At 39.8% G+C, this 16,560-nt stretch overlaps 1 protein-coding gene across 6 annotated transcripts; it reads left to right on the top strand.

Annotated features, from left to right (window-relative positions):
* The first annotated feature begins 359 nt into the window (after positions 1 to 359).
* Positions 360 to 16,515, top strand: ZFYVE21 (zinc finger FYVE-type containing 21). 6 transcript variants are annotated; one of them, XM_030037196.2, is made up of 8 exons: positions 360 to 560; positions 6,672 to 6,722; positions 8,995 to 9,163; positions 10,920 to 10,995; positions 11,708 to 11,799; positions 12,630 to 12,683; positions 14,217 to 14,359; positions 15,780 to 16,515. In XM_030037196.2, the coding sequence occupies exons 1-8, from the start codon at positions 423 to 425 to the stop codon at positions 15,813 to 15,815; spliced, it is 759 nt and encodes a 252-aa protein (XP_029893056.1). In that variant the 5' UTR covers positions 360 to 422; the 3' UTR covers positions 15,816 to 16,515. The 6 variants fall into 6 exon arrangements, with proteins under 6 accessions (XP_029893056.1, XP_029893066.1, XP_029893076.1 ...); XM_030037206.2 differs by having other exon boundaries at positions 362 to 554; XM_030037243.2 differs by lacking the exon at positions 360 to 560 and adding an exon at positions 2,585 to 5,285.
* Positions 16,516 to 16,560: the final 45 nt, after the last annotated feature.

Genomic DNA, 16,560 nt, shown 5'->3' with positions numbered 1-16,560 from the left:
CCCTCCCCCTGCGCGGCCCTGCTCGCTGATTGGCTATCGCGCTTCCTCGGCCGGGGAATACGGGGGCGTGACTGAAGCACGGACGCCCTGCGTTTCCGGTTTGCGGGGGGAGAGGGGGCGGCAATTCCCGTCGCGCATGCGCCTCGAGCGCCCAAAAGGGGTGGGAAAGGACTAACACGACAGCCTTAAAGCCCAAGCCGGAGGGGATTGGCTGGGAAGTCCGGAGCTAGTGTTCTATTGGGCGCCTGGAGCGGGTGCGCGGGGACTGGCGGCTCCCTGCTTTCCATTGGCCTTGCGCCGTGCCCGTTCCGAAGGGCCCGGGCGGTCATTGGGTAGCGGCGGTGCCAGTCCCGAGGCGGGGGAGAGAGTAGCGGTGGCGGAGTTTGAGGTGGGGGTGCGGGTGGCGGTGAGGGGGGGAGAAGATGTCGGGCTGCGAGGCCTGCGACGCCAAGAAGCTGGTGCGCTCGCCCAGCGGGCTGCGCATGGTGCCCGAGCACCGCTCTGCCCGCAGCCCCTTCGGCTTGGACGAGCCGCCCTGGGTGCCTGACAAGGAGGTATCGGTAGGGGCGGGGGCGCCGCCATTTCATCCTCGGGGGAGGGACGGGGGGGGGCTCGCCAGCCCCACCGACTCCCCGCGGCGGCCGGTTGCCCCGCGGGGGTCCTCGCCGCCTCAGGGGGCCGCTGCCCCGGCGGTGGCCGGGACGCGCCTCGCCTGGCCGCGACCGGTCCGAGGGGCCGGGAACCGAGGGGTTGAGATGGGGCTTCTTCCCCTTTCTCGCACGCCGCCGCGTTTCCCGGCACCTCCCGCTCTCCCTCCGCCGTCGCTGCCTGCCGGGGCACGGGGGGTGGTCGCGGCGGCTGAGGGGGGGCCCTTTGCAGCTCGGGGGGGTTGCCAGCTGGCCGCCGTGACGCGCGCAGAGGGCGGCGGGGCTGGCCCGGCTCTCCAGCCCGCCCGGTGCTGAGGGGTGCCGGGCAGGCTCGCCTCGCCTCGGCGACGGACCGGGCAGCGGATCAGGCTCGCCCGGGTGCGGTTTTTTTAGTTGTGAACCACAGTTTTTTACTTCGGTGGGAGGAGTGGACTGAAAAGGATAGGACTGTCGCTCGTTCTTCAGGGGTGTGTGGCCCTGTCGCAAAAATTAGTGAGGAACTTAAAAGTGTAGTGAGCCATGCAGCATTAACGTTTAGTGAAGCGTTCTCTTTAAGTGCTTATAAAGGTAATTCTGAAGACCATGTTGATTTAAAAAAAAAAAAATGAAAAGTTTTAATAAGGCGAAGTTAGAACAGCCCTTCTGGCTCCCAGTGTGAATGTTCGTAGTGTTAAATGAGTATTGAATAACTTGGACTGTTTCAGTTGACTTTGCCTTTAAATAGTTTTCAAGTAAACTATGTGATCATGATGTTCTAGTAAATTTCATGTAATGTGCATTATTTGTTACCAGTCCATACAGCTAGATGCTAATACAACTTAGAATCAATTGTTTGTTTGTTTATTTGTTGCCAGCACTCTGTGGTGTGGATGCATGGCAATGCATTTAAATGTGACCAGAATTAAGATTTATTTTAGATGAGCCAATACGAATTTAGGCAGGGAGTCATTAAACAAAGTCATTCTTTGCCAGATACTGACATGGTTGGTCTGTTTTGTATGGGAATGCTGTGTCCTCCTTGGTTAGGAATGAGGAAGAAAATTTTGCTCCTACCTGGTATGTCCTGAGGCAGAAAGTTCTGTGTAAAAGTAGTAATTCTGGAGACTTGCTCTGCTAGCGCAGCTTCTGCAGCTCAGACTAACCTTTACTGTCATAAGGTGCATGACTCGTCAGTCAGTTGTTGGTTTTGTCCAAAATAACAATCCTTTTTTGGAAGGTGACTTTTTCAACTTATTTTAAACAAGCGGTCTGCTGAAATATCTTGTGGGAGTTTTATCAAGTTATTCTCTTCCATACTTAGGGAATGGAAAAAAAAAAAATCCTCCCTGTCATCAGTAGCAACTGGTTATCTGTCTTATACGAAGTGTAGGTAAGATAAAATTGTCCGTGACCAGAGCTGAGTGTCATTTGAAGGTATCAGTGCTCAGCTCTTGGTGCTCCCACCTACTCTGCACTATATGTGGTGTGGTGCACTGGGTGTGTTGCAGATGGGGTGTGTATTTGTCAGGGAGCATGTAGCAAAATCTGAGCAGTTATTGTGCAAGGGGTTTCTCTTTGTGTTGCGTGGAGTCTGCTTTTGCTGTGTCGGTGACTTGCTGCGCCCTGTGTGCACTGACCCGTGCCACCTGGAAACGTGATTCCTGGCATCATCATCATCAACGGATAGAATTTGTGTGTAACAGTTAAATTGAAGTTAGTTTTCTTCCTGACCTTCTGAAATGTAGTTTTATATTTCAGTAGTCCTTGATTATAGCAGACTAGTTTCATTTAAAAAAAAGTAAGGTACTTCTAACTCATTCTAATACTTAGTATCATCTTAATTCAACTGACGTTTTTTTGAGGACTGTGGTAGGATTTATTTAAACTAGTTATACAGACTTAATTCTTAAATATATCTATTTTAGATACATCAGTCTGATGTGTGTTGTTAGTTTGAATTTTATATTACAGTTGTACTGCAGGTATTCATTCTCCTTAAAATTCAACTTTTCCCCTCTAATCTGTTGGTCAATAGGCTGATGGTGTTGATTTGTGACTGAATGTTGCCTTTGTATCAGACTCAGATATTTGCTATTGCGAGGAAGTGTATTATAGGCAAACATTTTAAATGCATTTGTTAATTCATATTTTTTATCTTGCATTATTGTTGTTTTGTAAAAAGTTATTTTGCTAGATTTCTTGAAGTGTGTTGAAGTTCTGACATCCCTTTGGTTAATGTTTACCAAATATGTTACAAAATTCTTCCTTAAATAAAGCAGGTACACAATATACAGGGAAGCTTATAGAATCCATGTTTTTATTAATAAAATGAAATTTCAAGAGACAGTGTTATCTAGTTAATTAATTCAGCAAGAACTCTTGCTCTTGTTACCATATCAGACATAATTAAAAAAAGTGTTCTTTGTCCAAGACAAGGGACTGGTATTAGCAAATGTTGATCTGGCTTTTCAAATATGCTGGCTTCTGCTGTGCAGCCAGTAACAGTCACAAATTCAGTAGCTTTATTTTTCTTATGCAGGAAGAGTCTACTGGCTTATTTTTTAAAAGTAGAGCCACCTAAAAATTATAGCAGTTAGTAGTTTTGAGAAACTTCTGTAACACTGAAATACATTTCAATTTTTTTAATTTTATGTCACAAGATTATACAGTCTTAAAATATCAGTTATTTTGAGGAGTTTGAAGTGTAAGACTTGAAGCAGGACTACAGAAAACTTTCCTTTTGGTAGTCTTATTTATAATATGAATAATGAGGTGGATAATAACATGAAAACTTGTGCTGAGCATCATTAAACTTGAGACAGAGCTTAAAATGTTGGTCACTGCATGTGCCTTGTCTAACCTGGAATTTCTTTGTTAATCACCAGCAGAGCTCAACTGATGATGTTCCTATTAAGGAAATCTTGGACTAGAAATTGAGTAAAATTTGTATGTTCAAATGCAGAGGTGGCCAAACCTCATGACATCCAGCTGTGTACCAGATCTTTATGTGGCTGAGGAACGCTGCGTGCCTCAGAGCTGGGATGTGCAAGAGGAGCTCACAGATGTGGTGACGGTGATTCCCTAGGGCTCCTGGATTGCTGCGGGAGGGAACTGAGCTTTATGTAGCTGGGTTCTCTGTTGGCTCAGGCTCTTGGAGCTGGCACTAGTTCTGTGACAGAGCTGTGCTCGGACTGCTGACGAGTTCGTGTAGCTGAGGCAATGAATTGGCCTTGTACAGTTGTAATATCAGAAAGCATCATGAGCCATATCTGCCATATGTTTGCATTGTGTTGTTTTCCACTCTGGCATCAGCTGTTTTGGTCGGGCGTGTTACAAGCTGCGATTTGATGAGCTTGTGAACTTTCACATCTGCAAAAGTTCACTGTGTTAACAAGCTCAACCAGGTGTTACCTTGCATCACTTCTTGAATCGCTTTGTTATTGTATATGCAAATAAAGCATATGAAGTGTAACTATAGCTTCCTGTCCATCTACAGTATTCTCACCTCTGGCTGGATCCAAAGTATTATGCAAATTCGTTAGCACATTTAGGCACACCTGTGGGAAGTTCCACTCTATTTGTAATGAACTAGCTCTCGGTATTTTTAAATTAATACCAAGATCCAATAACTGTTAGATGTTCTTCCATTTTCCTCTTGCTATATGAAGTAATCTGATCCCAGTATTAGTGGCATGTTGATTGTATGTGAAACGAACATACTTGTGACATGCATTTTTAATTTCTTACTTCATATCTTTTTGTTTCCACTTGACAAAAAAATCAGAGTTGCACTAGTTTTAAAAAGCCTGTATCTTGAAGACACAAAAAGTTAACTCAGACATCACACTTCCTTCTCTGTAAATGTGATAAAAACCCCTTCAAGCAACAAAGCTTAATTCAATACTCATGCACTCTCTATAATTATGTCAGCATATGGATGAATAGGAAGAATTCACCTTTCAAGATGTTCTTCAATAGAGATCTCTTCCCAGGCAAAGTAGAAGTTCATATTATGCAAATGGATTCACTTGATTCTGGTTACTCAAAGCAGAAGTGCCTTGAAGGAACAGTGTTTTGAGCCTACTTGTGTTAGAACATTCTGTGGTGCCTACTACTGTATGCCATTCAATTTGTGGTTTATTTATGACCGCTCTATATATCAGGCAGTGTTACCTGGAATTGAGAAATATTTTTCTTTAGAGTTTCTATTAAATAAGAGGATGGATAATTTTGTTCCTTCCTGAAAAGCAACTTGTATGTTTAGTGTGACATTGTGTATGAAATCTATTTAGGACAGTGTTTAGAAGAGTGTTTTTTTTCCCCCTAGTTTGCGGCTTATGCTTCCTAATTTCTGGCAAAAAAACCCCCAAGTTTTCATTAAGAAAATGAGTTAGACGCTTGGTAAATTCAAAGTATACCAAATTCTTACCAGGTCCAGCTCACAGACAAGCTATTAAGCTACACATATCAAAACCTAAAACACTAAATCAAGATCAATGTGCAGTAAAATGTGGTATTAGCTGTAGAGTACTACTTGTTACAGAGATGAAACCTGGGGAATGCTGAAGTTGCTTTATGCTGAAGGTTATTCATCAGTGAATGTTAGAATAAGCTTTTCTACAGTCATTGCGAAAAGAGCTGGTTGGATGCCTTAATTTGGTATGTTATTTGAAACAATACGGGAACACTTACTTCTGCTTCTTTTTTGTGTGGGTTTTAGAAATAGATAGCTTATTGTAACAAATATTGCAAGTAGCTATTTACGTTCCCTTACAGTGACTGCAGTTACTCCATATTTGTTAAACTTCTGTTTAGACATCAGAACACTTCATATAAATTATTGCAAATTATCAACAATCTTGTACTTCAAAAGGACGTGAAAAGTTTCTAGAGAATTTTAATTTAGATGTTATAATATTTTCTTGGCTGTAGTTGTTGAACATGTGACAGTGACTGAGTATCTGCTGAAGCAAAAGTCCCTGAAATAGATGACAAAAGCTGTTGTAATCTGAAGGAATTTATAGAAGATAAAGGGTTAAGTATTGAAATATGTTAATTAAAGGCAAATGGTTATTACTGTGTTCTTAGCAAATAGCACTGGCTCAGCTTAGGGCGTGTTTTTAAGATGACATTCTGCTGTAGTCTGAGATAGTCCGATTTGAGGAGTTTCGGTTTCTAGAGTTACAAAACTTAGTACAGGATCTAACCATGTTCTCCTGATTCAGATGTCAGGCATAATTTTGCATTAATACTTGCAAATAAACAAGGAATAACTGCATTATAAGCCTTGCAGAGTGGTTTTTGATATGGTGGATAAAAATATGTAAAATCTTGGTGAAAATCCAGTGATCTAACAGCTGAATATCAGCCCTTTGGTAGGTGACTTTCTATACAGAAAATTTTAATTGTCTGACAATCACTGATCACTTCTGGTAGTTGAGAAAATAAAAACTGTCACCCCTTAAACTCTACTTAGTTGCGAGAGAGGAACTTCATTTTTTTTCTGGCTTTTCTTTTGGGAGGAGTGTGGGTGTAAGCTTGTTTTAGGAAAGAGATATTTCAGGAAGTGACATTTTATAGCTGGAATAAAAGGTCCTAGTGGTTTGGAAGAAAACCAAGTATCTCCTAGCATGTTTCAAAAATGTGTAAGTATTGAGAGCATGAAAATATATAAACAATGTTTTAGAGAGTCAACAGAGCATACAGTGAGGATGACAGCTTATATAAAAACAGGTGACTCTGGAATATATGACTATCTCAATAGCTAAACATAATTAAGCATAATAAGTACTTCTGAAATATAGTTTTGACTGCTTGCAAGATGCAGTATTCCTTAGGGCGAATGAGTTTGGCAGCTTTTTTTGTCTTGTTATTTTGCTACATCAATATTAAATGAAAGCCATCCATGGTGAAAAGATAAAGGATGGAAATTTGTTGGAGGTGTTTCTTTTCAGGGCATAACATAAAGCTCAGTCTTTGTATATGGTAGTAGGATTAAAGATTTAGAAATATTGTAGATTAATCTTAATTTGTACTGTTTTCTAGTGCCCAAGATGTATGCAGTGTGATACAAAATTTGACTTCATAACTAGAAAGGTAAGAGAAATCAATGAAATGTAAAGGATTAACTGTTACAAAATACTAATATGGACTTCTTTTGATTTAAAATGTAGAAGATTCAGCAGAATAGCATGCAAAGTCTGATGTAACTTTAGTTTTTGTTTCTGTTCTGCCTTTTCTGAGTAGAGGCCATTTTTGTTTTAATTCTGTTTCTTTGAAATTTTTCTTCTTGCTCAATGTGTAATACATAGAGTTTTTCCAAATTACTGGGTACCCACAGATTCACATTCAGAAGCAGGAGTTAGAAGAACTCATGCTGGAGTGGGCTGCTAACATCAATACTGACATAGAAACCAAATCAACTAACTCAGTTGTGTTTGGGGAGATAAAATTAGTTGTGGAAATGTAAGCAAGCATGTTTTCAGGAGTTATGAATTATAATCTTATATTAAAGCACCATATTGTTAAAGTGCAGAGAACTAAAACTCAGATTCTCCTTCTGTTCTAAAAGTAAAACAGGATTTATCTCAGGTTTGGAAAAGGGAATTTCTGATTAAAGTAGAAAGTGTAAACAGCCTTGATTGCTGTGAGCCATAATTAGGCTCACTGTATGAAGAAAACCCACTAACATTAGAGTTACATTATGTTCCTACATAAAAGTAACCGGGTCACTGTGGAATGCATGCTGGTGTGCAGAATGCTACTATCAGAAAACATTCTGCTGATATTGAGGTTTCTGCATGGAGAAGGAAAGCAGCCTCCCAAAAAAGGCCAGCAATGATTTTTAGCAGGGAATGTCATTCCTTTGTATAACTACATTGACACTCTCTTAGCATGCACTTGTGAATGTGAAGAAAGAAGCAGAAGTAAGATTTGCAGTGCATTGACATGGTTGATGTTTTTTTAATTTATTGTTTGGAGGGAGGGGGAAGGAGAAATTGTAAACCAGGCATTCTAATATGTTATACCAGATAGGTATACATTTTCAGGAGGCTTGAAGAGCATTAGGATGTCAGTTAGTGATCCTAGTAATAGACTAGAATAGACTATTTCAGTTGGAAGGGACCTACAATGATCAACTAGTCCAACTGCTTGGCCAGTTCGGGGCTGACCAAAGTTAAAGCATGTTACGGGTGTTGTCCAAATTCGCCTTAAACACTGACAGGCTTAGGGCATCGACCACCTCTCTAGGAAGCCTGTTCCAGTGTTTGACCACCCTCTTGGTAAAGAAATGCTTCCTAATGTCCAGTATAAACCTCCCCGGAGCAGCTTTGAACCATTCCCGTATGTCCTATCACTGCATACCAGGGAGAAGAGATCAGCACCTCCCTCTCCACTTTCCCTCAATCACAGAGTGTACTTTCTCCTAGTTCTTGTTTTAGTTGGATGGGTTAAGAGCATGGTGGTTGGTTGGTTTGAGCGTTTTGGTTGAGAAGTACTAATTCATTAGGCTGCTGTGTTTTACTTGTGTTAGCTTTGGGAAGTAAATGGAGGTAGCCCTGGGAAATAGGTACTCCAGAGAATTTTGCATAATACATGGAAGGAAAGCCTAACACTGACCAAAACTGCAGTGTATCAGTTCTTTGTATCAAGCTGTTCAAACTTGCTTTGAGCCACAAATCAGTTCCTGCTTGCCTGGGAATACTTGTTCTGACATGAGAACTTGCATCAGGAAGACCTGCTGGGACTGTCACACCCCAGTAGTGATTTGGAGCACAAGCCACTTGTTGCAGATTTAGTAGCTGTGAAACACAGTGTAATAACTAGTTCTGATTTTGCAACTTCATTGGATTTGTACTATGCTACCTGGTATTTCTGATAGAGAAATAGCTTTAGGCTTTAAGTATGAAGATTTTTATCTTTTTCCATGGGAAAAACTTGAGAATAAGTTTTGAGAGAAGAATAAGATCTCCAGTTGAACTTTCCCAAGATCTTTGCTTGGAAATGGGAAGGGACCTAGAAACCACACTTCTCTTGTGTTTTTATTGACAGTAAGGTGAAGGATGTACTGGACACTGGAGAAACCCTTTCAGTGTCTTGTCTGGTCTGCGTCAGAAGCATGTTCACAGAGTGCCAACAAAGACTTATAGTGCTGTTGTTCATATACACTGTCTTTTGTCTTCAGAGACTTCTTTCTACTACTCTAGCAGTTAAATTTCCTTTACCTATCCCTCAACTTGTATGTTTCACACCTGAGAAACCATTCTGTTTCTTGGGGAGGAGGATATTTAATGTAGTAACTTTTATCAAATTATTCCCTAACAGTTTCCTTCGTAAATAAATAAACAAAATGTTCTCTCATGCTTAGCATCACTGCAGAAGGTGTGGAAAGTGTTTCTGTGACAAGTGCTGCAGTAAAAAAGTGCCTCTGCCTCGCATGTGCTTTGTGGACCCTGTGCGGCAGTGTGCTGAATGTGCCCTCATCTCTCAGAAAGAAACAGAGTTTTATGACAAACAGCTTAAAGTACTCATGAATGGTAAGGACTGAATGCATATATAAGCTGGTTTGATCTCATTTATATTTATTCAAATGCTGTGTTAAATCTGATAAACAGCAAGAGTAATGCCTCTTGTCAAACAAGCTGCAGTTGTCTCCTTTAAATACTGTTTTGTTGTCATGCTTCTTGTTTGCCAGTTAATAATTCTGTGTTATGAGTTTGTTTAGAGATAAGTTTACACTTTTAGTCAGTTTACAGAGAGTGATTTAATTAAAGACAGAGGAATTTTTAATGCCTCTGAGAACAGATGTGTGTGCAGTTGGCATTTTTATTAAAATAACGCATCTTCTGGCCATATTCCTGTCACGTTAAATAAGGATGAATAATAATTTACAGTAGAGAATATTTTAGTATTTTCTAACAAGATACAGTGCTTGTTTCAACCTTCATCTGTGAGCTTTGATCTTGTCCATGGCCTACAGCTATGGTTGATGGCAGATCATCATGAGTGGTCAATTTTGCATAGCATTAAAACTACATGCAATACAGTAATTTGTGTTCCAGTTACATTAAGAAAGCTGAGTCTTCAGTTTATAAAATCTTCTGTGATCGTTCGGTGCCTTTTGATGGGCTCTCAACTCTCAGCATGATGCCAATGTGTATAATTGGTAAGCTAAACCACAAGTCTGATTAGCATGAATGTTCTTAGGGAGATTCTAGGTTCAGAAAGGAGTATGTGCATCCCTGTAACACACAAATCATTCTTCACTCTGGAAATGAGGGTGTAGAAGAGTTTTTAAATAATGTATTTTCAACTGAAGACTTTTTTAAAAGTTTGTCCTGCTTGCATTCCTGTTATGAAATTGAAGTCTGAAGTTGTTCCTGGCTTGCTGTAGAGCCACAGATCTCAGATGGTGGTTGTGATGATCTTGGCAGTTTTGTGCTGTTGCATATGTGTTGCTTCAGCAGCAGCCTGGGGGCCCATGCTGAGGGGCCAGTGAGACTGTGTAAAGTTGTGAAATAGGCAGCAAGGTGAAGCTGTTTGAGGCCACGTGGTTCAGATTATGGAGATGGACTGCAGACAATTTGGCAGGGCTGTATGTTGTTATTTTTTTTCATTTCCCAGACCAACAGTATTGGGATTAGGTAATACAGGGAGCGTGAGGCATGGAGGAAATAAAGTGGTTAGGCGTGTAGTCTACTTTATTTTAAGTTATGAATCACTTCACTAATGTAGCTAAGATGACTTTTCCTGATGTCAAAGGAGCTGTTTTGAGCAGGAAGAAATGTAACATGAAGGCTGAAGTTCACTGACCTCAAAGTAAGACTGAACTAGCCTTCAGTAATGAAAAAGAGGTGTGTTTACTAAGTGTAGAGCTGAAGGGCACATCCTGCTATTAGATTCTTCTGACAGTTTGTTTTTTTTTTTTTAAATACTGAAACAATAGTTTGTATTATGGTGACAAGATAGGGTTTTTAATTGCCTGTTTTTGCCATCTCCAAATCTGTTCCCATTTTTAAAAGATTATCTTAGATATCATCTGTATTTCTACAACATGTTGGAGAAATTACAAAGCAATTGTGAAAGGTCCTGTAATTCAGAACATGATAATTAAAGATCAGCTTTTTATACTTGAGTGTTCTGCTGATGTTAATCAGTTTAACATTTCAATTAGTTTCTTAATTCACCCAATTCAGTGTATTAGGTGCAGTAAGTAAAAATCAGTTATCCTTTTTGATACTTGAATGTTCCTTCCTAAACTCTGCATTAGAATACTAAAACATTTCTTTCCAGGTGCCACATTCTTTGTAACTCTAGGAACATCTGATAAATCTGAGCTCATGGTTTGTCGACTTTCCAACAATCAGAGGTGAGAAAGATTGACAGAATTGCACTTGTAAACTGTGTTATTGTTGCACATACAGCTATATTATTATCTAATAACCTAAACAAAATAAGATTAACATGATGTGGGGATGTTGGAGAGAGTAATTGGGCTGAAAGGATGGATACAATTTTATTGGAGTAAGTTTGTTTGAGTTTACTAGCAGTGTGGATCTGAATGCCGTGGAATGGTGGACCTCCACTCACTGATAATGCCTCTCAGTCTCAGAACACAGGGTTTTTTGCCAGCTAATAGGCGGATCATAGGAAGGGGGGGCAGGGAAAAATCTGTAGCCACTGAAAAAAGCTTATTTTGGAATGATTCTAACATGGTACTGTATTGTTTAACATTACAGCCAAAGCATTACTTTGGTCATCCCTATAATTTGGTTGGCTAGAACACTTTAGACTCTGTGTTCTCTTCTTCCCCCAGAACTTTGGAAGAATGCTTTTAATATTTTGAAAGGGTCTCCTGGCAAACTGAACTGTAGGTTTTGTGGGGGTTTTTTTTATCCTTTAAGTGAAGAACTTCAATGAAAAGTAATTTTTCCTGCTTGATTTCACTCCTTCCCCACCCCAAAGAACATATAAACAGCTAGTCACTGAGAGATTATGTTTATTTTTTTCCTTTGATTTGGACTTGATATGGTAGGAAAAAACCCATTTTTTTAAAAAAGAGTTTTTCTTCTGTTATGTAGATATCTGGTTTTGGATGGAGACAGCCACTATGAAATTGAAATTATACAGATTTCAACTGTTCAGATACTTACAGAGGGATTTACTCCTGGAGGTAAATTTTTCATTGAATGCAAATTAACTATTAAGAAAAAAAAAATATGTGACGTTGTAATTATTGTTTGAGCTAGACAGTGCATTTCTAGGTTATTGGTAACTTAGTTGTAACTATGTTAGTTACAACTGCTCTCAGAATGAAGTGCAGTGTGTGCAACCCTGTCTGTGGCTAGTGGGATTTTGGGGAAAACCTAAGAATTACAGCTGTAATATGTGAGAGCTTCTCAATAAACCTGAGTAAAGGTGGTAATCATCTGTTCTGATCCTTTCTCTTGGCTAAATATAAACATCTATTGATTCAAAAGCTCATAGGAGGGAACTGTTAGTCTTTGGTAGCTTCCATTTCAGAATCCAGCTGGGATTTCTTTTCTACTGGTACAATTGTGAGGAAAGTGAGAGAGAAACTGGGGGGGGAGGGGGGATATAAATACTTAAACTATGCTTTCTTCACTTCATTTAAGATTAAAGGGTGGCCAAATGAAACTGGTAACACCTGAATCAGAGGGCAGCTACTTACTGCCTCATCTCTTACCAGATTTTAGAGTATTTCAGGATGAACTTGAATATGATTTCACTGAAATGAGAACAAACAAGGTCAGGAATTTTAATAATTGTTCTCTAGCAACACCTCTGTCACTGCTGGAATTTTCTAATCGGACAGCCTATCTGTGCAATATTCAGTCAGTACAGCATGTTAACTTCAATGAACTTACCTTGGTACTGAAATCAACCAGATTTGTTGCTGAGTTCCTTAATGCTCCTGTAATTCCTTGTTCACTACTCTTCTGACTGCTGTATCTTTTTGCCTGCCTGCCTTCTTGATGGTAGAAAAAGATATTCACACTTACACCAGCCTTCTGGAGAGCCAGCATATTACTGAAGGTATCGCCAGTACCTTTGAGCATGACTCACCTAAGCATGTTGTCATGGCCCCTCTCCCATCTTTCTTCCTCTGCGGTGCTGGTTTTTTGCTTGAGCTCTAGCTGTTCAGCTTAAGTTACGTTCAAATCTGACATGTACCTGTCTCTTCCCATCTGTCTGTTTAATAAACTGAGAATGAATGTTTTGTAACTTTTTGGAGGAGAACTAAAACACTCAAGGCTGCCTTTAGACCACATGTGCTATTGTCCATGCTAGAAGAGAGAAGGGAAGATGAGAAATAGTATCTTTAGTGGTACACAGTATTACACATCATCTACTTCAGCAGATGTGTGATGAATAGTGTATACCAGAAATGAATAATATGCTTCTTTTGTACTGTCCAGTAAGGCTTTGCACTGAATAAATAAACTGTTAATTAATGGCTTGCTTTTACACATCTGTAAAAGAAGAAAGACGTCATTATGCAAGGTGTGTTCTGCCTGACTCAGTAATGTCCTGGAATACCAGACATGGGCAAACTGGTCAAGGCTGTAGGTGTTTGATTTCCACTGGTTTATCTTTGAGTAGCCCCTTAATCTGTTACTTTGACCAGGTAGATGTAGGATAAACCAAAATCCAACTTTATCAGTTGCTCCCCTGCAATAGGAGCAAATGGCTACTTTTATAAACACTGCTTGCAGGCTTTTGATCAGGTTGCTTAGATTGAGATTGTCTTTGTTTGCCTGCTTGGATTTTGCAGTAATGGCCCCCAGGAGCCCTCTCACACACGCTTCTGTTTAAAAAGAATTTTGCAGAAAGTGTCCTTCTGTGTACAGCGGTGCTGTTCCTGGGGCTTAGTTTATGCTCTACTGCTTCAGGAAATAGTGCCAATAAAGTGTTGTATTCCAAACAAAGCTTTTGTTTCATTTCTGTATTTTTGCTTTGGTTTATCTGAACCTCTATGCAGCTAGAGTAAAAGATACAAACATCTTGCTATCACACTGTTGTCGGAGCAATGTCCTTTGTAGCGGATTTTGTTCAGGAAGCAAATGACGTTGCCTGTCGTTATCTAGTCTTGCATAAGCATCTTTCCCAACCTTTGGAAGGACTTTTGACTGCTATGCCAGACTTTGGATCAAGCAGCGATCCCTCTTTTCTATCACTTTTCTAACTGGACACAAGTAATTCAGTTTGCAAACTGCAGGCTACAGTATGAAACTATGGCATCTACTTAAGAGAAGACATGCTAATACTAAAATATGAGGGTATTCTTAGTGTGTGTAGCTAGCGGCTTTATCTCATGGCTTGTACAAGTTCTGCCTCAGTGATTGCCAGAGAGAACTGAATGATACTGAGTCTGCACACTCCATTGCCTGGCACTAACACCCGTGGTCACTACCTCCTCTGATGTGGCAGTTGTTACTGCACTTGCAGTTGCTAGTGCTTTGAATTAAGTGATGAGCTAGTTTTCTTCAAACATGCTTATTAGCTAGAAGAAGTTGTGTTACTTAGTTGGTAAAACCTGTTGCTGTTCACGATTTTTTCTTTTTTCAGGAGGTAATACTCGTGCCATAGGTATGATTCTGCAGTATAAGGTACCAGGATCAGAGGAGCTAACGCAGATGAAATTTACAGCTAGTGAAGACTTCAGCTGTAACAAGAAGCTGTCAGCAAGCTGGCTGGCAGCTATGCATAAGGTAAGCAAAGGAGGCAAAACTTAGAGAAGGCTGAAGAAAATCTTTACATAGGGTGCTTAGTAGCACTAAAGAGAGCACACAGCCTTAGGAGTCTTTTTTTTTTTCTTTTTTTATTTAAGGATTCTAGGGTCTTGTTGCTAAGAAAACAGAAGCTATGGATGGTTGTTGTGAACATGACTTCAGCTTTATGCTCAGATAGCTGAAGGAAGATACACACTACAAAGGGTTTCCCAAGGTCTTATGTGTGTTAGGTGAAAAGTAGGAATTGGACTTTCAAGTTCCTTGGGTTTTTGTTACTCACTGAAGAATGTGCATTATGAAATACTCTCTTGAACCTAAACTCAGCTAATTGTTTTTACTACTTTATGAAGGTTCAAAGAAGTTGTTGATTTTTGAAAACAGGAACAGAGGTGGGGGCAGGACCCTGGGGAAGACTTTCATGTTTTGTCACTAGGCATTGTATGGCTAACAAAACTGAAGTTTCCTATTTCATAAGTCAGAGTTATGGGAGACAAAAACCAAAACCACCCCAGCTAGTTTTGGAACTTTGTTCATCTGATCAGTTGATAATTAGAACTGTCATTTATAAGCTGTCTGCAAATGCAAATGCGTGGCTGTTTGTTTGCTACTCTACCACTGTTGTTAAACTCCCCAGCTACCCCTAACCCCAGCATTTAACTCTGTGTTCAGCACAGCACACTCAAACTTTGTATTGCTGTGTGAGTACAATTTAGCTCTTCCTTATACCTGTTCCACTTCGTCTTTCACAAGCAATGCAACTCCTACAAATATGGTGAGAACTGGCACTTCATGGATAACCTTAACACCCTAACACCCTCCCCACGCCCCAGAGTTGTCTCCTTTGATAGTTCAGTTTGGAGTAACTGACCAGTGCAGTGAGACTTTCAGAGGTCCTAGTTAATACCACATAAAAGGACTTGCAGCTATAAAATGCATGTCTGTTCCCACTGCAGGGGCTTGGTTGATCCTATAGGATGTGACAAATGGAATGCCTCACCAAAACTTTGCAAGGAGGAGTTAGAAGGGGTAGGAGGAATATCAGAGTAACTGTTTACTGCATGTGTTTAGACAGATTACCAAAATCTCAGAAACTTCTATTACTTCTAGCTTTTCTAAAGGCAGTTTTGATCAGAAAGGGTCATTTCTGACCAAGAAGAAACAAATGTGTTGAGCTAAAGTCTTCAGTGACCTCAGGTTCTGTACTTAAAGTAACCCTGAAATAGTCTCAAAAATGACTCTAGTGCCTATGTAAATGCTATTAAATGCCTTAGACTAAGGAAAATAGAGGAAGAATTTAAAGCCTTGGGTTTAAAGGAAACATTTGGAGGGGTAGGAAGGAGATGGAAGTGGCTGCAAGTGAAACTTCATTTAACACAATGACATTTTGCCTTCATGTTAGGCAACAAAACTTCTTTATGAGTCCCGGGACCAGTAAGAACAGCAAACTGTTGGCCACTTGAGGGAAGACACCAGCCTCCATGGACCTGCCTCTCACTTTTTGCTAATTTGACAGCTGGTAACATTTGCTGTTCTTGACCCTTTCTCATTCCAGTGTGGTTCATTATGTAAGAGCTGGCAAATGCAATGTGAGTATGAGTATTCACTATAGTGTGCAATATGTATACAATTAATGCTTTAAACAGCCTCACCTTTTAAGACTTTGTATATTTTGTTAAGCCTTTATTGGCACTTAATATGAAAGTGACCTGCACTACAGCTAATGTACAGCACAACTTTTATAGTAACAATTATAAATAGTTTGCTACAAAAAGCAAACAAATGTGTATGTCTCTTCTGCAGAGAATAGCTTTTGGGTATAGATCTCAGGTTTTTCCCTCTATCCAAATGTTTAAAATTGATGTACAATAAAATCTGCCTTAGATATGATTTTTATAGAAATCACTTGGGTTTTTTTAAACATTTCATTTTAAACATATAAATACTTCACCAAATACCACCAAATTGGACTTACATAAACATGACCTTGAAACTTAACTTCTGTAATAAATAAGCTTCCAGAATAATTTTTAGTTTTGTATTTTTTTTGGTAACTAGCTTTTGTTAATCTAACTGTAACGCTAGCTGAAATTGTATACAATTTAATGTACAAATATGAATAAATTAATTCACTTATTTAAAAGAATGAGGTGATATTTAATTTCACAATATATAACTTCTTT

This window comes from Aquila chrysaetos, chromosome 2 (assembly GCF_900496995.4).
Source record: "Aquila chrysaetos chrysaetos chromosome 2, bAquChr1.4, whole genome shotgun sequence".
In the NCBI taxonomy this organism is placed as follows: domain Eukaryota; kingdom Metazoa; phylum Chordata; class Aves; order Accipitriformes; family Accipitridae; genus Aquila; species Aquila chrysaetos.
Note: the sequence above shows the minus strand (reverse complement) of the source record. Positions and strands in the feature narration are given on the sequence as shown.